The 22,457-nt window shown below is 46.9% G+C and overlaps 2 protein-coding genes across 2 annotated transcripts in view; one reads left to right on the top strand and one right to left on the bottom strand.

Moving 5' to 3' along the window:
* MYO1C (myosin IC) overlaps positions 1–3,718 on the top strand; it is a 36,817-nt gene extending 33,099 nt beyond the window's left edge. Inside the window, exons 31-32 of the mRNA XM_014059400.2 lie at positions 2,055–2,154; positions 2,288–3,718. Of these exons, the coding sequence (XP_013914875.2) occupies positions 2,055–2,154; positions 2,288–2,314 (127 nt within the window). The 3' untranslated portion in view covers positions 2,315–3,718. The remainder of the gene's footprint in view (positions 1–2,054; positions 2,155–2,287) is intronic.
* A 2,867-nt stretch (positions 3,719–6,585) lies between these two features.
* Positions 6,586–21,380, bottom strand: YWHAE (tyrosine 3-monooxygenase/tryptophan 5-monooxygenase activation protein epsilon). Its single transcript, XM_087702856.1, has 6 exons — positions 21,171–21,380; positions 18,042–18,241; positions 15,770–15,876; positions 14,139–14,345; positions 13,692–13,828; positions 6,586–8,074 (listed from the first exon to the last, which is right to left on the bottom strand). The coding sequence occupies exons 1-6, from the start codon at positions 21,232–21,234 to the stop codon at positions 8,022–8,024; spliced, it is 768 nt and encodes a 255-aa protein (XP_087558982.1). The 5' UTR covers positions 21,235–21,380; the 3' UTR covers positions 6,586–8,021.
* Positions 21,381–22,457: the final 1,077 nt, after the last annotated feature.

Raw genomic sequence — 22,457 nt, 5'->3', positions numbered from 1 at the left:
TATACTTATGTTCACAGCATTTCACTCGTCTACCGATTTAGTCATTTGTCAAAGAATGGAATAAGATTGGTTTGGCATGATCCGTTTTAACCTACAGTTGCCGTGCTGGCTACTAGTTATAACTTTTATTTGTTTATAGATGTTCACAGATCTTTTTTTTATTATTATTATTTATTATCTTCTCAGATATTCATGTTAGGCTGAGTGGTTTGTAGTTTCCAGGGTCTGTTTTCTTCTTCTTCCTTTTTTGAAGTTTGGAACCACATTAGCTTTTTTCCAAACCTCTGGCAGTTCTCCAGGTTCTTCTAAAGGTCTGGTACAATGGCTCTGAGATAACGCCTTCCCGCTCCTTCAGAACTCTTGGATGTAACCCATCAGATCCCAGTCATTTATATTCATCAAGATCTCTTACCATTTTCTTGTTTATTTTAATTTTTATTTCTAGTCTGTCTTTTATAGTTATCCTTTTGTGCTTTGGGGGCGATAGTTTTGGGTTTTTTTTTGCATGAACCCCGATGCAAAGAGTAAACTAAACGGTTCTGCTCTCTCTCTCTCTCTACCGCGTGTCACTTCCTTGCCATCTTTCTCTTTAGTGAATCTTTTTTCTTGTTATTTATATGCTGAAAGAAACTTTTTATATTATCTTTGATATTTGTTGCAAGTCTTTGTTCATCTGCCATCCTACCTTACTTATGTTTGTACTTACCCTTTTTGTCTATCAGAGTTTATCAGAAAGATTTTTGTGAAACCATGCTGGTTTCTTCCTGGATTTCTTGTCTTTCTTTTTCAGTGGTATTGTGTGCTGTATTGGGCTTTTTATGATCATGTTTTTCAAGAGTTTCCCATGCTTCTTAGTTTTTTTCCCCTTTTAACATTTTTATCCATGGGATTTTTCTTAGGCTGTCTCTCAGTTTGTTAAAATCAGCTCTTTTCAAGTTTAAAACACTGGTTGGATTATATTCTATTGCTTGTGTTTGCATTCCATTGAATTCAAATATGACATGGTCACGTTTGCCTAAGGGTTGGCAACTTCAACTCCTTCTATCTCCTCTTCTCTATTAGTAAGAATTAGGTCCAGTATAGCTTTTCCTCTGGTTCCCTCCTCTATCTTTTGAATGAGGAAGTTATCAGCTAAATTGGTTAGGACTCTGTTTGATCTCCCACCTGCTGCAGAGTTTGTCTCCCAGTGGATATCAGGTTAGTTGAAGTCCCCCATTACTACAGTGGTATGTTCCTATATACATTTGTTAATTGATTAGCAAAGAGTTCATCATCTACTTCTTCTGCTTGGTTGGGTGGCCTGTAATATACACCTGTAGCAATGTCATTTTTTCTCCTTTTATATTGACCGCTCTGGATCCTAGGTTTTCACCCATGGTTTTGTGTATATCTGTAGAGATGTAGGTACATATGTAGGTTGTTTTTTTTTTAATAGAAGCTGTTTGTTCCCTATTATGTTCAGTTTGGGTGTATCAGTTTTCTTCTTTAAATTCATATATGGGGTTATTTTTTAAGAAGCTGTTTGTTCTCTATTGTTTTATTTTGGTGTAGTCTTTTGCTTAGGCAAGGATTTCTCGCTTTGTTCATTGAGTTTCAGAGTGGCTAGACTCGCTTCTAGACGCCCTTTTTCTTTCTTTTAGTAATTCAGGTAGTTTACACATTTGATATATATATAGTTTCGGTCTTCTGTGAGCATAAGCTGAAACACATGGTACACTTATAATGCAAGGCATTATACTATCAGTCTCTATTTCCATGACTGTGTTTGTTTTTGTTTTGTTTAGAAATTGAAATTTTCTAAAAATTCAATACTTTCCCTGTTGCAAAGTATCAATTTACAATACAATTACAATATTTTACAACCAGAAATTCACTACTCAAATGTCAAAAGGCCAGGTACAAATGTTGACTTGTTCATTTTGCCTTCGATCATTCTGTTGAAGAAAGCACGAATTAGGCTATCCTGGGGTGGGGCATCTGAAACTTTCCCCTCCCTGGCCGTTGAAATACCTTAATCCTGACTCTCCCCCCCCCTCCCCGCTCCCCTTCTCCAGCATCAAGTTCACAGTTGGGCAGGGCAAGGAAGGCATCATTGACTTCACCTCAGGATCTGAGTTGCTGATAGCCAAAGCCAAGAATGGCCACCTGGCAGTCGTAAGTAACCCTTTGCTTGTCGAAGCTGAAAGCAGTCCCCTTCTTCCCTGGACTGGGCACCCAGTACGGGGGGGGGGGCTCTTTCTGAGGAAAAGGCCCCCGGGGTCTCTTACTGCCTTTGTCTGTATTTCAGGTGGCTCCTCGTTTGAATTCTCGATGATGGCGATGGACGCTTCAAGGGGCCGTAGACTAATTCGGTGAAGATGGTCGCAGGTTTTCCTTGGCCTCTTCATTAGTGAGGGGCCTCTCTTTGCCCCTGTTCTCTGGCCACCAATGACCCTCCCTCAGTTCTGCCCTTGGTTTTTATTCAATCCATATACCCCATCTGCCGATCGGCCCTAAACAGATTGGCGGCCATGGTGCCCACAAGGAGTGAGGTAACACGCAGTTGCCAATAAATCCCAGTAAAATGCCAAATTTTATATGAAAATATTTTATAAAGCAATCTTCTCCTGTTTTTGGGTGCTTTGTATGAAAATATAAAAAGCCATAATGTACAGATGAAATTTTGTAAATATTTCCTCCTTGTATGGGATGTTTGCACTATGGAAATTATTTTCTTATTCCTGATTGGAGAAATGATGATGATGATCCAAGAAGTATCAGCATTCTTGGCATTTCTATATTCCCCTTTCCTTTCCTGGAAATCTCCCAAGACTTGGCAGTTGCTGGTTTAGATGGATTACTTATATCTGCACTTTGACTTTGCCAAAGGGAGTTCAGCAATATTTCTCCACAAACAGACCCTTATAAAAAGAGGGTTTTCCATTACAGTCTTCAACACAACATTCATGGTCTCTAATCTTTGCAAGGACATTGCTATGAAATATCAAGCAAAAAACAAAATTGTTAAGAGCTAAAAAAATTGCTGAAACACATTTTCAAAAATGCTTGAAGTTCTAAATATTTGGGATATTTTTTTTAAGTGTATCTAGTAAGACACTAAGTCTGCCTTTTAATTTTTGATTATGGCTTCCTCGACACTGACATAGCTTCAAAACAAGTGTTTGTATATGCCAAGCAGTTTGTTGTTTGCTGTCATACAAATGGACAGTATCTACATTTTGATTATCTTTCATGAAAGCTGTTTAAATGATTATTGCTTCATGTGCAAGCTTCCTTTTAAGCACTGGGCCTTTTTTGCCCGATTCAGATTTTTTCATCATCTTACTCAGCTTGCTTTTCTTTTAGCTTGAGAAATCAGCTGTTCAAGGAGCAAGTTGGTTTATTGTCCTCTGAAAACTACACTGAACTCACATTTCTGAATTGCAAAGGAACATTTACAGCACAAAGACTTGGGAACAAGCTGCTTCAGTGCTTATGCCTGTTGATCTGAAATAAGCCTTTTGCGTTACTTACATACAACCAGCATCTTTTTGTTTGTATGTGCTTTATTTACAGCTGCCCACGTTCAAAGGTGGAATTTTCCTTCCCTACATGACGACAAATGTTTTATGTCATTTCTAAAATGGGGCCTATGCTATAGTGTACATAAGATTTAAGGCTCTGTGCAGTGTGCGATATGAATCAAGATATATATGCCAAATAAATTTTTATTAAAATCCTTAGTTTCTTTGGTTTGTTGGCGGTACTGAAATTTGGCAAATTACTTCGTAATTGATCCACAGCCTTATTTTGGCTCCTCCTCTCCCTCCGTTCGCACGATTGCAGGATAAGTGCTGAACCTGATGCCCAAGAGGCCAGTGCGGGAGATGGGGATAGCCACCCCCTCCCCCCCAGGTGCTTGGGGCAGTGGAAGATGGAAAACAGATGGAGGTGCCGGGTATTTTCAGGACATTCTGGGCTGACAACTAACACGCCATGGTTGGATGAAACCTGCATTTGTTAATTAGAGTGGGTTTTTCAAAATGGTGCCCAGTCAAATGTCTAAAGCCAAAGGCTGAACCTTCCCACCATTCCAGATTGATCTGAAGGAGCAAAACCTGGGGAAACCAGTTGCTGCCTTATATTTGAGGACCCGGATTGTTGTTGGGGGCGATATATGCTGACTCTCTGTAAACCGCTTAGAGAGGGCTGAAAGCCCTATGAAGAAGCGGTATAGAAGTCTGACTGCTATTGCTATATTTATCACTCCACAAGCCCAGTGTCGTAACCACTAGGGCATTGCAAACACACACACACACACACACTGCTACTTAGGGCACTAGCAATTGAGTGAGATCCTTACTTGTGCAAACAGGATCTCTGAATGATGGGGGGATCATCTGTCCCCAAGCTGACTTTCCAATGGTGCTCCCATTACCACACTCACTCATGCCCTCGTCCTTTCTCGCCTGGACTACGGCAACACTCTCTACATGGGGCTGCCCTTGAAGAGCACCCAGAGGCTTCAGCTGGTCCAGAATGCGGCCATGCGGGTTATCACGGGGGCACCCAGGTGCTCCCATGTTACACCCCTTTTAGGCGGCCTGCACTGGTTGCCGGTTGTCTTCCGGGTGCGATTCAAGGTACTAATTATGAACTTTGAAGCGTTCTATGGCTTAGGACCAGGGTACCTGCGAGACCACCTACTGCCACCAGTAGCCTCCCACCATCCAGTGCGATCCCACAGAGGGTGCCGTCAGCCAGACAGTGAGAGAGAGCCTTCCCTCTGGAATGAGCTCCCCCCCCCAGCTTTGCATAATGCCCGACCTCCGGTCCTTCTTACCCGCCCTAAAAACTTGGCTTTTCCAGCAAGCCATCCTGACCTGAATAGAATAAATTAATTTTAATTTAATATATAAATCTCATTGTAAATGTCTATTGGGTTTTTTTGGATAATTTATTTAATGTCCCTTTTAATTTTTGTAATATGTGTTTTATGTTGTACGCCGCCCTGAGTCCTTGGGAGAAGGGCGGCATAGAAATCCAATAAACCTAAACCTATTTCCACTGTAGCCAGAGCCCCTCTATCCCCCTTGCTGCTGGTTGTCCCTTTTTTCTTTCCATTTTTTAAAGAGTTCAGGAGGCAAACAGGGGTCCTTGTCATCACATCACACACTAATCAGTTTTAGGCCCGCACTATACTCCAAATCTTGAACTTGAGCTGGATTATACCCTATGCCCTCAAAGCCCCATGGAATAAAATTACCAAAAATTCACAGGATGCAGATACAATATATTGTGCCCTTAATGAAGTTGGGCAACCTTTGGAGCACACAGGTGCAAAAGCAGCTCCTATCTGCAGCTCCCTCAGTTACTTGCACTCCTGCATGTTCTCAATCACACTGTGGTGGTGTTGAATCTGAGGCTCCATGCAGCTGTTGGACTTGAGCATGGAGAATTAAAAGCCAAAAAACCCATCCACTCCACCCCTGACCAGCAGCTATGCTGAATAAAGCAAACGCCAGCATTCTGGTTAGTGGCACCTTTAGTGATGGGAGAGTTTTCTAAGATGGGGCTCCCTGGAGGCTGTTTTGCATGAACAGAGGACACGCTCCCTCCTCTTAGCCTGCCACTTCCTCTCTGCCCCACTGCGTCGTGGCAAGGCATCTGACTAAGGATAGCTCCGGAGGTACATTTTATGTCCACCGCTGTTTACAACTGGGAAATGATTAGAGGGACCAACAAAGGCTCAGTGGACCCCTGCCTGCCTGCCTTGAGAAGCCCCTACTGTTCTCTAGCTCTAGAGTCCTGCACGGCCCCTCGCAGACACACAGCGTGAGAATCGATCACCTATTCCACCACTTGAAAGGAGAGCTGTGCCCATAAGCCTCAACTGGTCACCCTGCTCTGCCTGCCCATCAGGAAGGGCAAGAAATCCTGTAGGTATTCAAGCTGCTGGGTAAAGGAAAACCTGCCCTCTTGGCCCATTCACCCTTGGGAGACCTAGGCGTCCCATTACCCTCCTCCTCCCATTACCCAGAATGGGCTTGGAGCCCCCCTCGGACGCAGAAGCCCTAGGCTTTGTCACGTGGACTCTGCACATGGCCCGTGGCTGAAAGGAGGGAGGCCGTGGACAGGAAGGCTTCTCGTGCTCCAAGCAAAAGAGGCTCTGAATCCCCAAGGTGGCCCACAGATGCAGCAAACTGCTCCGATGGCACATCCCCCCTTGCCCTGCCCAGCGGGGTCTCGGCATGACTGGTAAAACCAGGGATTAAGAAACAGTATCCCAGAAGCCGGGAGGCTCTTCAGTGAGCTTTTTCCAGGAAATAACTAGCCTAAGGAAAGTGTCAGCCATTTCATCAAGCCCAAATCTCTCTCTCTCTCTCTGGGGGGGGGGGCAGGGCGGGGGAAGAGAAGGGCTTTCGTGGGATCAGGGAAGCTGCCTTCTCACACATTTTTTGTATCTGCTCTCAGACACGCACAGTCTACCCCCCCAAAAAAACAGTGCTGCTCTCATCTCAAGAGGCGAAACGCTCGCTTGATGCTGAGTGACAGCTGAGAGATTTCCCACTTTTGAAAGGCTTGTGCAGAGAGGGCGCCGAGGTGCAGAATCTTTACACAGTATTTTATTTATCCAACAGACTTGCTGCTCACTCCAAAGGGGAATCCCAAATGAAACTAAAAGGCAAGGATACAGGTCAGACCAGAGGTATGTGATAAGGCATTCACAGACAAAATAAAGAGCGCGAAAGCACTGAAGGAAAATGTTTCTGAGTGTATGTAAAATTACCCCACAACCCCTCCAATATTTACTAGCCCGTGGCCTAAAGAAACGAACAAGGCATAAGTTGAATTGAACACTGAAAGGAAGCGGCTGCTGAGAGAGTCAGAGGGCAAGAGGAAGGGAGGGGGAGGGAGGGACGGGGGGAAGGGGAAGGGGGGAAGATGGCTTGATTTTCAGAGAGGTGCTCTTCTAGCTCAACCTGACCCACTGTTTATCTGCTTAGAGGGTGGAAGCATCACTTCCAGTTGCCATCGTTAGGTAGATACAATCTTCAGGGTGGAAGAGCGTGCTCTGCATCCAGCCACAAATTTAGATCCACAAATCCTGGCCGAGGCCATCGAGTGGAAATTACAGCCACCGACTGTCCATAAGCTCTGCTTTTTTTCCTGCTACTTGTTCGGCCTGCACCTCTTGCTGAATAGGGACCAGGGTAAAGTAGCAGTAGTATTTGGCATCGTTTTAATTTAGGGTTGTTTTATTTAAGTTTAAGGTTAATTCCATGCTGTGTTTCAGTAAGAACAATACAGATCCTGTATCTGTGGCTCCAGTCAGATATCCAGTAGTACAAATTAGCTTCAAGTTACACATACTGAACAAAAGAGGTTGAGCTAGCAAAGAAAGGGAGAGAAAAATACTCAACACACATGCAGGCTTTTCAACGCCACCTTCGATGCTCCTCACCTGCTTGGAGGGGAAGTAAAGAGAAGGCAAGAATGAGCAGCCACGGATCGTGAACCGTTACCAGCACCCGTCACCTCAGCAGTTTTGGGTTTTCGCTTTGTTTTACAGCAAAACCATGACAAGAACTGTTCCAATGAAACCTGTAACTTCAAGCTAAACGCCCAATTTTAAACACTGGTATAAAATTGTTTAAACAATTATAAAAAATGAAAAATGCCACCATCTGCACTTCACAGTGCAAAATACTTTCCCTAGAATTCTAACGGCTTCCAGATGTTACCTCCAACTGACAGAAGACACACAATAATTCAGAAAAAGCCTCCATGCAGCCAGTCCGGTTAGTGTCTTAAAGAAACTGAAAGCTGGCACCAGTAAAATCCACAGACATTCACTCTTGCCTTTTAAAGAACTTTTCAACTGTGTAAAAAAAAAAAAAAACCAACAGGGTAGGAACCTAAATTCTGGGGCCCATCACAACGTCAGGTAAGATGGCTCCCAGGGAGACCGGGGGGTTTTGAGGGAGGATGGGGCAGAAGGGGGACAAAGGTGGGGGGGGTCTTTTATTGGCCTTGATGTCTCACTGGGTTTCGTCTTCCACATCCTGCAGTGCTTCTTTACTCTGTTCTTCACCTGGGGAGAAAAATCAAGATAGTTAGACCCTGCCCGAGGGAAGCAGGTGCCACCACCCGGCCTTAGAGGGCCCCCACCCCCACGAGCAGGGCAGTCCATAGAGCCCCAGCAGAGGGGCAGTGACCCTGAAGGCCCAATCAAGGGAACGACCCCCCCCCCCAAGAAGCACCCTCTCCCTTCCTTCTACACGGAAACCGAGTGAGGACACAAAGGAAGCCGTTCCAAGGTCAACATCTCATCGGCAAGACTAGTTAGTCCATCTTGCAAACCTCTCCCACTCAGAGCAAATTCTTCTTCCTTCACAACCCCAAATACAAGCAGCTGTGGCCAAAAAAGACTCGGGATCCTTTGGACCACAGATGTTTCCATGCTTCTCGTTAATCTGGAGCCATGACCCGATCCAACTGAAGCATGCAACAGAGATGGGCTGCTCCAGTGCATTCTGCCCCCGGCCAGCTGTCCTGGCTCTCTGCACACAAGCACAAGTCCCCCCCTAAGATCAGGAGACCACACGTCTAATATGGCTTGACATGCAACGGTCACATCAACCAGCAGAAAAGCTCGGCTTTTGCAATGCCACAGTCCTTTTGGACATTTCAGGAATCGTTCCTGTGCCAGGAAAAGGGACACATACAACCTGCCTAACCTTCAAGGAAGGCTAAATTCAGAGGAAAACAGGCTAAGTGGTGACTCTACCCTTATGGGATGCAATGAAAGGACTATCTGTGAGGGTGTATAGTCAAGCATCCTGCTTTTTTTTTGGGGGGGGGGGAGAAAGAGATGCCAGATCTAATTGTATTTGTGGACCTTCACTGGGGGGGGGAGGGGGAGAGAGATGAGAGTGCATAGCCCTGGCATGAGTCAGAGATGCAAGCATAATGCAAGCATGATTAGTGAGTGACAAGGAGGGGAAAAAACAGATATTCTCCAGGGTCACCATGAAGACTTACAAAGTAGAGTATTAGAAAATGAACAGGTGGAGTTCCTTTTAAGAATCTACATAATGGAAAAGGAAGGGAGAAAAATAGGAGTTAAGAAAAGGAAATCTATTGACTTTGACTATGATTAGAAAAAAAGCATGAGAAGGGGAGAAACCTCAGCCCAAATTTACTTGTTGAGCACTGAAATTGCGAGGCATCGGAAAACAGGAAAACAACAGACACACAGACACAGACACACCTTGAACAAGGGCCCCTGAGTTCTTCCCCCAACTCCCCTCCATCCTAGAACCCTAAGCCTCAACCCTTTAGGAGAGGAATCCTGCAAACAGGACAAAAACCAAGAAACCAAAGGTTATTTTCTCATCCTGTATTCAACAGCCAGCAAGATACAAATTCTTGCACTTCCCATAGATAGTATAGGGTTTCTGTTGGGCAGCACAAACCAAGGGCAACATCGAAATGATCGTCATGCAGCTTCACCTAGAAGAGGTAAGCATTTAGGTGTTATCACTGTTGGTTCTAAGGACTAGCCACGATTCGGCATCTGACTGGGAACTGCCCACTGAATTCAGAGGCTGGCAACCTTCTAGGTTTGAAACCAGGGGAGACGGGCTGGAGAAAACATGTGCAGAACTGCAGAGGCTGTATAAATAAATTCTGCTGCCAAGCAACAGCGTGTTCTCTTTAGGTAAAAGCCGTGAGAATTTCCTTCCAGAAGCTTGATGTGCACTTCTTTTCTCTGTGCTGTCGAACCCCCGTTATCCCTTCCAGCCCTCCCATTCCCAGAGGAGGACAAGACCAGGTACGCTTCAGTCTCCTGTTGATGGAGACGGTGTCGGGAAACCAGACTGGCAGGCAAAGGACAAGCTCCCCAGCCTCCCGCAGCTCTCCTTTCACCAGGTTTGGGATAGAGAGGAAAATCAATTTTGATGAAACTAACTGGGAAAGAGATGGGACAGACCGGAAGAGCATTAGGAAAGGCAGGGAGCCCATCCTCTCTGCGGTTCAGTAGAAAGGGGAAAATGCTCCTCCATGATGGCTGGCAACGTTAAATCTGCAGAGTTCATACTACTCCTACTAGGACAGAAACCTTGTGCTGGCAGCATCAAGGTTAGATGGCACTGCAGTCTCTCACTGTGTGACAGGTCTTCAAGATGGTGGGGCCAGAATCAAGGCTGCATCAAAGATCAGTGGAACACCGCAGGGGATGCGCTGCGTCAGGGCCCTGTGTGTTGAGCGAGAGCCACCGGTTGCCACTTGCTTTCCAAGCCCAATTCCAGGTGCTCGTCTTACACACTTTAGACCCCAAGGAACTACAAGACTCCCGTAGGACGTTCTTTGCACTCCTGGGTCCTCAGTGGGAACCCTTTGTGGCTCTCGCCAGGGGCGTATTCAGCAAGCTGCTTTCTCTTTGACATGGTGGGCCCCATGCATTGGAATCAACCACCCACGGAGAGCTTAAAATCTACTTTAAAAAAAAGAATTTCAGACATTGTAATGCTCTGTTTCAAAGTTTCCAAAGTGATAAATGCTTTTACATCTTTATATGCAATATACGTAGTCTTGTGAACTGCCTTAGAGCTATCGGAATGAATGTCAGCTAAATGTAAGAACCACCAGATCAATAAACCCTGCTCAACCCAAGGGAAATGGGGAGAAATGACTTTATACTGTCAGCTTCCTATCAAATCAAAAATATGATCCTCACCGCTACATACGTGGGATACCAATCCGGTTTCTCACGAGAGGATTGGTGAAACTTTGTTACACCTTCCAAATACTTTGTCTCAAGTCAGCTTCAATTTTCAAATTACAAAACTTGTTTATTCACCAACCAGCTTTTGTTCCCAAAAGTGCTGAATCCTATGCTCATCTATTTATAATTCTGTCCCCTGCTATTCAATGGGACCTTCTTGGAAGTAGGTTTAAGTTTAACCTTGACCTCATGATAGACATCTTGTCTGTTACTTTTAAAACAGTATAGAGCACCAAAGAAAGAAACTCTGAAATAGATACTATGTCCTGCAGTGCAGAAACTACATGAGAAGACGCGCAATCCAGGAACACACACACACACGTTTTGTGAACCTTTTAGAATGTTCAATGTTTCTGCCTGAATATGACCTACAACATGTTCTCCACACATGCCCTGGAGCTAGACAAGAGAACCCAAACAAATGTCAAAAACACAGACTTGGTTCATTTATTCACTGAAGAAAATTATCTGAAACTACAGATTTATGTGTGGGGGGGAAAAGTATCTGGATCTCTAAGGCTTCCAGTTCATTTGAAGGGAAAATTTTAGAGCTGGGGGTTTCAGTCAATGGGATGATGAGGATGATGACGATCAGGCGTAAGTGTGGGAAGTCCTTCCTTACCCAAAGCACAGAATTTTGGGTATTATCCCAGGGGTGCTTTTTTCCAGGAGGCAAGTGGGCTTCCTTGTTTTTCTTTGAAGACATTTCGCTTCTCATCCAGGAAGCCTCTTCAGCTTCTGACTGGAGGGAGGGAATGGGAGACCATCCAGTCAGAGCTGGAGAAGCTTCCTGGATGAGAAGCGAATCGTCCACTTGCCTCCTGGAAAAAAGCACCCCTGGGACAACCGGGACCTACGTACGGGTGGTGGAGAGTCTCCACTGGGCATCCACTCTCTAAGCCTGATCTTCACAACAAGCGAACTATGCTGAAGTGGGTCATGGCTTGAACAAAGAATTCGGAGGATTTCCGAAAAACAGTTGTTGATGCTGAGCAGGCAAGCAAGAACTCTATTTCCAAAGAGTTTGGACTTTCTTCTGCCAGGCAAACCATGTACAAAGGAAGGCAACCCAATCCCACTGCTGCCCTCCCCAGGAGTGGCTGACCAACCGGGACCACACCCAGATCAAGGCCTTACTCAGGAGTCTCCAAGAGCCCCGATGGGAGGCCAGGCCTCTTTTGCACTGAAGAAGGTCCATGTGGGTGAGGCCACCACTGAAACACTGAAAACAATGGTGTGGGGGGCAGGGTTGCAAGGGGAAAGCCCCTTGTCTCCAAAAGGACACTGCTGCCCGTCTACAGTTTGCGAAGGGCCGTGTGAGTGAGCTAGAAGGCTGTGAGGGGAGACTCCTGTGGATGCAGCAAGACAATGACCGGAACACACCAGTCCGAAAGTTAAGTTAAAGTTAATGTTTGGGAGTGGCGAAGCCAAACATCCCATAGAAACGTGGGAGGACCTAAATCAGGCAGTTCATGCCAGGGACCTCAGCAGCCCAGCTCCCCAGTCCAATCTCTTCTGTAAGGATGGGGGCAGGAGAACACCAAAATCCCTCGGAGCCAAAGGGCAGCAGGGACTAATTGTCCCTGGAAAGTTAGTTCCAGTTATTGCTGCTGGGAAGAGAGGGCGGAGTGGGCGACCTGCACACTAGTTCCTAAAAAGAAAGGTTCACACATGAAATAAGTAGCTTTCGATTGCTTTTCTCAACGAAGAAATGACCAAACATTATGTTTTTGGTTCACTTGTTTTAACTGAACAACTGTCTTATCTAGTTTTAGGACTTATGGGAAGTCACATTTTCGGTCATGTCTGTGCAGAAATATTGGAAACCCAGAAGGTTCACAAACGTTTAAGCATTACTATTCAACTGCCAAACGATGCTCAATTAGCCAAAATTTCAGCAATGCTCAGGAGATGAATGAATTCCAAAAGAGAAATTAGGCTTGAAGGATTTAATATAGTTTTATCTTTTAGATACTAATTCAGTGGCTGAAAACAATTATTTACATTAATCCATTCCAATTACTGTTTTTCTCAGGTAACAACATAGACACAATTCTCTGTAACAGAATGAAGTTTGAAAATAAGATCAGAAACTAGACGAGTCCGGACTAACATTTTTGTGCAATGGCTCAAGAATCCTCCCCCCCCCCCATACCCATTTCTCACATTTTGAAATTACACCGTAAGGAAGGTTTTCTATACATTTTAGAACCAATGGCCAAACCGAGAATCAATTGCAACTCTAAAAAACCAAAATAAGGGGCTCCCCAGAGAATACCAGTCTCCATATGCAGCTGGAAGAACTTCGGAGAGGTGCTACGCTTATAGGGGCCTAGCACTACATCCTAGTACAGAGGTCATTCAACCGAAGTAAAGATATTGATTGGCAGGCCAGAGGGAACCCCCTTGGAACCCAGAATTCAAAACCTAAAGTAAAAGCAGCTCAGTAAGTCTTATGCTGACTAAAAACCCAAAACTGGCCCGTGTTTTCTGCAGAGGGCAGAGTTGGCTTTCTTCCCACTTTCCCCATCCCTTCCATAAAAAATGAAGCAGTTTGCAGAATCCTCCCAAAAACAATTTATTGGCTTCTAAATACTTGGCCAAAGTCAGATTGTGCGGATCTTAATAACAAGCCCACTTGGGGTGGGGAGGCGAGGGGGGGTGTTGGGTGTTCCTTTGCATGCCTGCTGGAGAGGGAGCTCTTTTTCCCACCTGTGGAACTGCACGCCAAAAGGACTGGGCTGCTGCGGCTGCTTCTTCTGCCAGGCAACCCCAACGGGGAAAGAAGCTCCTTGCATTCCACTCCCTGCCCAGCCCCTGAGCTGCCTAGACTTGCGCACAGAGGGATATGTCCCTATTCCACAGCTATGCTGTGTGCCCTGAGGTCACAGGGGAGGCCGGACCTGCCGGGGCTACTCACCATCACCCTGCATGTCTGAAGTCCATAGTGTCAGGTTATCACGTAACAACTGCATGATAAGTGTAGAATCCTTATAACTTTCTTCGCTCAGCGTATCCAGTTCTGCAATTGCGTCATCAAAAGCGGCTTTCGCCAACCTATAAGCAGAGGATGACTACGGTAGCAAAGCATGTCAAGGGAACCAACTGCTCCTGCGGGTGAAGACCTCAAGCTTGGCAATAACACCCCCCCCGCCCCGCCCCCGGGAACCCTTAGTTCTGCAGCAGCCCCCCTTTTCAGAGCCAGCTTGGTCCCCTGACAATCCCTATGGAGGGAAGACCTTTGGGGGAACTGACATTTCCTTCTTCCTCCTCCTCCTCTGTGGGTATTCCAGACTGATCCAGGGGCAGCAACAGTCTGGAGTTCCCTGAGGCGCTAAGGGAGGATACTTCCTAGCAACTCACTTACCTGCAGGCACGATCAGGAGAATTAAGAATTTCATAGTAGAAAACAGAGAAGTTGAGGGCAAGTCCTAAGCGGATGGGATGTGTTGGAGGAAGTTCTGTCATTGCAATATCACTAGCAGCTTTATAAGCCACCAAGCTGTTCTCGGCAGCTTCCTTTCGGTCATTTCCTGTGGCAAACTCGGCGAGATACCTGTGGTAATCCCCTTTCCTGGATAAGGGAATAAAAAGCAATCAAGAGCAAGGCCAGGCCTTGAATGTGCAAGAAGATTTATTGCTGGAGTGGGTTTCAATCTCTTTGGAATGCTGTTATTTCTAACTAATGGGATAAAAGTTGAATTTTAATATTTTAAACAAGCCCACTTGCTCCCCAAGATTTGTGCGCACACACACCCCCGCGGCCTAGTGGTGTTTCAAAAGCCCCCAAGATCTGGCTCTTCGCTGAAGCCTTTGGCAAATGTGATTCACTGGGAGTCAGGAGGCACATTAATTTAATAAATTGTTATGATTAGGTTAACCAGCTATATTTGCATGGCACAATGTGAGATTCTTATGAATTCTGATTTCCCAAGAATGAAATCAGTCCCCCTCATATGATTACTGCACTCCCGATTCCCCCCAGTAGCTAAATCTTGCATTGTGATAAAAATAAATAAGGCAAGAGGGGAGGGGAAGCAGGGCCAATCTGTCTGCCAACTGAAAGACCAAACTGTGTTTTTTCTACCACTGATTATAACCATTTTTCTGTGTAAATAAAAATATTTACATTACTCCTAGTACACTTTTCATCTTCACCAGATGAAAACGAATGGCTTGAGCCTGTCCACCAACTGCCAGATTTTGCTTCAAGCCACTTATCATGGCTGTTTCCTGTTTCCCTCTTTCTTTCTTTCTTTCCCTCTTTCTTTCTTTCCTTCTTTCTTGTACAGATGGCCAGGCTAGAATAAAGATTTAATACTGGAAAGGAGGAAAATGACAAACGTATCCAAGGCACAAATTCTTCCAACTGTGGCTGAAAGAACCCTATATATTGAAGTACTGTTTCTAATTTTAAACAATGTGTGGTCAGATTTGCAAGAGTTAGTAAAACTTAAATTCCATACTCAAATATTTGATTACAGGACCACCCTTTTAGTTTAATGAGTGCAATATAACCTAATACAGAGTATTTATACAAAACTATCTTAATTCCTGCTTCCCTTCATAAATACATTGTAAGCCATCTAACTGGTCTAGTGCCATAATTGCAAAGCAGACCCAGGACACCCTCTTTGAGGGCTAAAATAAAGGGCATGAACACCCACAAAGATAAGCAACCCCCCCCCCCAACAGGATGCATTTAAAAACTGACTGGATTATATGGGTTGAAAAACAGATACATGATGTAAAGAATGCAAGAAGAGTTTCTTTATTCTTTGACTTTTGCTTCTCCATCCTGCTTGTTTTCCTGCCCAGCCAGACACAAGCTCTGCCCATTTTCTTAGCTCCACGGGTGTTCCAAGGTCTGGTAGAAAAAAATTACTTTCCACCATTCAGATTTGTCTCTTAGGACAGAAAGGATTTCCACAAATAAGTAGTTTAGTTAAGGCGCGCACACTCTTTTTCCATACACTGTGCCTGCAATCTGGTACCTACATTTTATAATAGAAAACCTTCGATTCACCAGTGTTGGCCGCTGGAATGAGGTGCTTGTCCAGTACATCCAGAATATCACAACAGATTAGTTTCAATTCAGTCTCAACCTTGGAAGGGGGAAAAAAAAAGGTTTTCAGAGCGTTTAATCAAAGCATTTGAACCTAAATTCAAACAACGCATGAGAAAGAGAAAAAGAACCGCCAGTCAAATTATGCCCAACAACAGTGCGCCCCCCCCCTCCAGAAGCACCTACAGGAGAGGGTGGCGAAACTAGATGGGGACATCTTTCCTCTATACGCTATTAAAACTCCCACTTCTGTAACTTTAACTGTGTGAAATGGCGTATCGTAGGGCAACAATTTTTGAACCAAAATATCTCAAATGGGCCAACTTACAGAATGTGTCCAAAATCTGGGACCCATGACTTCTGTGGAACTAAAATTTGGCAAACTTTATAAAATATTATGACATAAAATGATCGTAAAACAATTTATGATATAATACAAAATGTCAGAAAAATTCCCTGTACTATTCAGTTCAACATGGCTATTTTCATGGCAGATCCATCTCTGAGCGCGCCCCATCCTTTCAAGCGAAGGCAGCAGTACATCACTGTGTCACTGTGGAAAGCGTTGCGGAATATCTGGTAAGGAAATATCTCTGAAAGGATGAGCCAACGGGTCACGGGGTCGTCTAACGTTTCCATTTTGGCCCTGCTGACACTCTCTACAGTGGGAAATAGGGGTCCTTCGTGACCAACTGGCTCTTCTTGTACAAAAGCCAGGGCTCGGAGAAATCAATGGTTGGGTTTATTCCTGGGCACCAATTTCACCAGATGGCATATCCAGGTGGCATACTGATCCCAACATGTAATGGTGCCACAAACCCTGGTCAAGTCTTCCCAGCTAATCTTCCCCATACCCTGAGCAGAGGAGCAGGTAAGCCCCAACCTCCACATTCCTTTCAGAGAAAGACACCTCAGGTTTTGCCTTTAAAAATCAAGTCCGCTGGATTCCAAACCCAAGCGGCCCTGATTCTAACCCCACAAAGGTGTGTACATACACACACACAAGCTTGAATGGCCTCTGCAAAGCCTAAGTGATCGTGGCAGCCTCCAGTGCAGACCAGTTCCCCTTCGCTGAACCCCCTCAACACAGAAAGCTGCATTATTTAAGATAATTAAAAAACGACTAAGGAAAATACTCCCAATGTTGTTAAGTGTCAAGATTGAGGCTTAAATTATATGACTAAAAAAATTCAGATATATTTGTGAAGTTCAATAGTTTCTCAATAGCTTAGAGGCATATTCTTGTGAACACGACTAAGGACAGGCAAGGAAGCAGAGAACAAGAGCTATAATGGGCATTTCAGTTTTGAGTTTCCTGGGATCATTTATCTACTCTCTCTGCTCCAAAGCAAGAACCGATACTAATGGATCAATTTGACTTGGCCCAGCAAATGGGGCACAATTGTTTGGAAGCCTGCCTTCAGTGCCATATAACATTTTTTAGGATTAAAAGAACTTAAGTGTAGTTCACACAGAGGAAAGGTACAAAGAATCTGTCAATAGTTTGAGAAACTATATGGTTCTAAGTATCTCAGATTTCTATTTAAGGCTCCAAAACTTCATATGTATTGAGAATCTGTCTTACAATAACGAAGACATCCCATTTCCTGAATCTATTTTAAGAATCTGGGAGTGCCTTCTTCCCCAAGGGTTAATGGTTGCCTCTGCTAAGCCAACCCAGTATCTGAAATTGAACTTAAAATCCCATTTATAAACAAGCAAAACCTATGAAATAATGTTACAATGTGAAACGCTCTTATTCCCTCCCATCTCTGAACCTTCCTCAACAATTATTCGGTAGTCAGTGAATATGTTCAAGTAAAGTGAATAATTCAGTTTCATCCACGCAGAGGCATGCTCGAAGGTCTCAAGCCTCTAGTAAGCAATCTATCTTTTGGCCATTGAAAAGAGGATACATGTTGGAGGACACACTTCAAAGCCTCCACACAGACTCGCAGCTCCTTTCCATAGCAATCCATGCCTGTTCAGGCCATTGGGGAGAGGAGGAGAAAAGAAGAGCTGGGCCAGAATGCCACAAGAGCTACAAATGCTGTGATGCACACACCCAGGACAGTGGAAGGAAAAGGGATAAAAAGGTACCTCCGCTCTGCCCAGATGTCCCTGCTACACAAACCTTGCAAAAGGAAACACATCCACTTCCAAGCTCGATTCGGGGGACTGAGGAGGTACAACCGCATCACTCACCATTTGCCGATACTCCCGGATCATCTTCAATTTGTCTTCCCCACCTTTGTTCTCTTCCTTCTGCTCAATGCTACTGATTATTCTCCAGGAGGCTCTTCGGGCACCAATCACATTTTTATATGCAACAGAGAGCAAGTTTCTTTCCTCGACTGTCAGCTCCACATCCATTCCAGCCACTTTCTTCATTGATTCAACCATTTCTAAAATACATATACACAACACACCAACTTACATGTCAGGCGTCTCATGCCAAATATGGGAATAAACTTTACAGTCCTCCATAAAAAATGAAACCAATGCCGATAGCTCAAACCCAGAAATTTATCCTGAGCAACTGGGGTGGGGGAGGGGGGTGTCTATGACTGTCAGGCAAACCAGGCTGCGATGCCAACAGCACCAGGCCCCCCGTGGGAGCAAATGTAAATGCACGCAGCAAAACTCTTTATGACACAGATTAACCGAAGCTTTCCGAAGCATCGGTGCCGCAGCAATGCCGAGCAGCCCTGAAAGCAAAGCTGCAGCTGTGGCAACTGGAGCCCCAAACGGCCGAGATCCCAAATGCAGCCAGCTCCACCGATTGCTTCTTGCAATCGCCTGAGGACCGTCTCCCCTGTACAGTAGCATGAAGAGATGGGGTTAAAATACTGGTATGCTATGGGAAAGTATGGAGGACACGGAAGGGAAGCCCTCATCACAAGAGGAGGGCTGCTTAGCAAATGAAACCCAGCCACCCTCAGCCACCAGCCTTTCGCTTGTCCCTTCCACTAGAGGAAGGTGGCCCTCTGGGACAGAGCAAGCCTTCAAGCTTCCATTCCAAGAGGACCAATCCAGATGATCACCCGCAGCTGTACTTTCCAGCAATACTACATCCCATACTTCATGGGCACAAATCAAGTCAATATTTTAAAATCATTATTAGTTTATTATCCTGCCTTTTTCATATTTAATTCAAAGCAGTGAAAATACCCAATACATAACAACATGGCGTGGAGATCTGGCTTGGGAGTAGGACAACTGAAAGGGATTTGGGTATCCTTATTCATCACAAGTTACCTACAAGCTAGCAATGGGACGCATTAACTGAGCAGGCTCCAGATTATGGACAGTAACCATCCTCCTCTACTCTGCCCTGGACAGACCCCACCTGGGGTCCTGGGTCTAGCTCTATGAACCATGGTTCAAAAAGGATAGCGAGAAATTAAAGCCTTTGGAGGATGACAATCAGGGTAGTGAATGGTGGAAGGCCAAACCCCATGAAGAACAGTTACAAATTCTGGATCTTTAGCCCATAGAAGAGAAAACTGAAGGGAGACATAATAGCAGTTGTGCAACATCTGAGGGACTGCCACACAGATGCGGTGGAGTGATTCTTTGTTGCCCCAGAAGGCAGGAACAGAAGCAATGGATTCAATTTAAAGGAAATGGGTTCAGGCTAGATGTTCGCAGAAGCTTCTGGGCTGCATGAACTATGTCAGTCAGTGGAACAGACTGCCACATGAAGCGACGAGTTCTCATTCACTTGATGTCTTTGAGGGGATGACTGGTCACCATCTGCCAATGATGCCTTGGTGGGTCTCATGCTGAGCAAGGGGCTGGATTTGATGCGTCTAAGGTCCCTCAACAAGTCCATGACCACGATCATCTCTGCCAATATTTTGATATTTTTCATTGTGAGAACCCATTCACGATATGCCCTCTTCTAGGAACCTAACCCAACACAGAAAGCGTTCAGCATCAGGTAAAGCCCTCCCACATCTCCCATGTATTGCAAAACTCAAACCATAAGGTAAGCCCTTCTGATATCTAGTCACCTTAGCATCCGAGTGATGCAAAATACCCAAGTTTAGGTGTATAGAAAGGATTCTGGTTTGTCCATTAAAATGTGTTTTCAAAATATTTCTTTAATTCCATTTTACAACACTGCCAACACTTTACAATTTATCAATATTTTAGATGGGAAGCACATGGAAACCGTAACAACAGTGTTCGGTATTTAGTATTTCAGGGTTCCAAAATCCACAAGGGATTCTGACCCTTCCTTGGCTGAGGGCCAACATATTGGAATGACTGTTTCCAATTTCATACTTTATTGCTGTGTTTACAATTAGTACTGTTGATTTTATTATATTCTTTTTAAGGTCTTTAAGGCCCAGAAAATATGTGCACCATGTGGAGCCGCCGTACCCTTGGGGAGCTTGAGGGGAGCAGCCGGGAGCAGGAGTGTTGTTGTTCCCTTATGAGAAGGCCATCAACATCCTCCCGGGCAGTTTCCTGGCCTGCTCACCCAGGGGCTTTTGCTGATAGACATAATAAAAACAAGCAGCCAGGGTTCAGTCTATCAAATGGGTTTGTCTCTTGGTCCACCCTACAACGCGGCTTGGCTTTTTCCTGCTTCCCCAGATCCTGACCTGCCAGGCAGGGAGCCACCCGGGGCAGGGAGATGATGGGGAACAGCACATGAATGGCGATTGCGCGCGTTTCCCATTTGGGAGAAAAGGTGCAATTCCAACGCTGGGGCAACGCTGGAGTCGGAGAAGGGAAAGGAGGCGAGCGGCGGCCGTGGGAGAAGGCAGGCGGGGATCGGCCGAAGCGCTGGGCTCTCCAGCATGTGAGCCGAGCAGGGCCGTCGGGCTCCTGCACCTATTCGGCGCTTCCGGGCTCGGCCCTTCGATACCCCCCCACCCGCCCCGAAGAGGGGGCCGCGCCCCAGCCGCCCTCCTCCGCCCCCTCCCTTCCCCCGCGGCCTTGGGGGGGGGTGGCCGTGCGGGGCTCCCCCCCGAAGGGGCCCCGGTGGTCAGAGAGGCCCCGGGCGGGTGAGGGGGGGGGCTCCTCTAATCCCCTCCCCCGCCCTGCCTGGGCCCCCTTCTTCTTCCGCCTCCTCCTCCCCCCCCGCCGCCCGAGCGCGCGGCCGCCATTTTGTCTGCGCCCCCCGCCCGGCGCTCCCGCCCTGCTCCCTCCGCCTCCCTCACCGCCCGCGCCGCCATTTTGTCGCCGCTGCCCCGCCGCCCGGCTCCGGTCTGCCGCCGGCCGCTTCTCCTCGCCCCGGCCCGGCGGCCGCAGCCTCGCCCCCACCTGGCGCCCTGCCCTGCCCGCCCCTCCCTGCTCGTCTCCCGCCGCCGCCCCGCGCACCATCGTAGCGCTCGGCCTGCTCGGCCAGCTTAGCCTGGTAGACGAGGTCCTCCCGGTCGTCCATGTCCGTGGGGCGAGGGCGAGGGCGGCGACGCGGGGCGGATGGAGACCGATGGTCCGGCGGCGGGGGGGCTCAGCCACGATCAGCTCTCGCTGCTCTCCGGGCAAAGATGGCGGCGGCGCCTCCTCCCGCTACATCCGGGCAGTGCGACCGCCGCGCGCAGGCGCCGCCACGCCCCCTCGCCCTCCTTAGCAACGACCGGCCCTTGGCAACCGCCGGGCGGACGCGGGCGGCGTCGCTACTTCTCGCCGAGACCGGCGCCCTGCAGGCCCTCAGAGAAGCGTCTGCGGCCTCGCTGTCTCCGGGGCGCCTTCCCCGAGGGAGCGGCGTCTCCTGACGGGGCGACTCCTGCGCTGAGCGGGCCGGGCCCTCGACCCCCACCCGGCGGGACCCCGCGTGGACGCGCCCGGCATCTTCACAAGTCGGTGCCCTCCAGGCCGCCCGTCCCCGGCAGAGCCAGACGCTGCTGCCCCGCTTCGTCCTCGGCCCGCCGTCTCCCCTCTGATCTCTTCTGCGGCCAACTTTCTAAGCCGCTTCGGGGCCCTTTCTCTGACGGGGACCCGGCACAGCCAGGCAGCGCTTCTCCGGTAGCTGCAGAGGAGCCCCTGGTGGCCCCTTTTTTTCCCTTGAGGAGGAGGAGGAGGAGGAGGGGGATTCCAGGTAGCCTTTGGCCAGTTAATGAGGGATGATCGGGCTAAGCCTGGGCCAATCCTGTTAATTGGAGCAGGCTGGCCCGATGCTCCTACACGCCCCACCTGCCTGTCCGAGGACTTTGACCAGGATGGACATTAAACGGGCAATTTGGAAGAATCTGGCTCTTCACCTGGAGTTCTCGGAGGCTACGACTGCTGCTACCATCTTTGCTACAAGCAGCCCTAACTTAACAACAGCAGTTGAGATGCTTTGCAATAGAAATCCCAGATGTTTGTTGTTTTTGAGCAAATGCTGTGGAGCAAGGGCTTCGTGTGGTTGCCATTGGCAACCTCCTGCCAGCTTCCCCATTGACATGACTTGGGAATGCTGCAGGTCCTGTGGGGTGGAGGAGGATGGTGAGGGTTGAGAGATGGGACACGTTCCAGCCCTTTGCTCTCAACTCTGGGTCCTGCCCAGCAGCCCTTGGGCAGTCTGGTTTTGATGGCTGTTGTGATAAAGCTGCCTGGTCCTGGACCTAATCATAAATGAAAGGGCCAATCTGGTATATAGTACCAAAACCTAACTGAGCTTTG

The sequence above is a fragment of the Thamnophis sirtalis genome, unplaced genomic scaffold, assembly GCF_051295495.1.
Source record: "Thamnophis sirtalis isolate CommonGarterSnake01/CBP01778 unplaced genomic scaffold, rThaSir2_p1.2 scaffold_17, whole genome shotgun sequence".
NCBI lineage: Eukaryota > Metazoa > Chordata > Lepidosauria > Squamata > Natricidae > Thamnophis > Thamnophis sirtalis.
Note: the sequence above shows the minus strand (reverse complement) of the source record. Positions and strands in the feature narration are given on the sequence as shown.

Coding starts and splice junctions, on each gene's coding strand:
- YWHAE (XM_087702856.1), bottom strand. CDS start 21,234: ATGGACGACCGGGAGGACCTCGTCTACCAGGCTAAGCTGGCCGAGCAG. Junction 18,242..21,170: donor GCAGGCCGAGCGCTACGATG/GTGCGCGGGGCG, acceptor TATGTATTTTAG/AAATGGTTGAATCAATGAAG. Junction 15,877..18,041: donor TCCGGGAGTATCGGCAAATG/GTGAGTGATGCG, acceptor CCCCCTTCCAAG/GTTGAGACTGAATTGAAACT.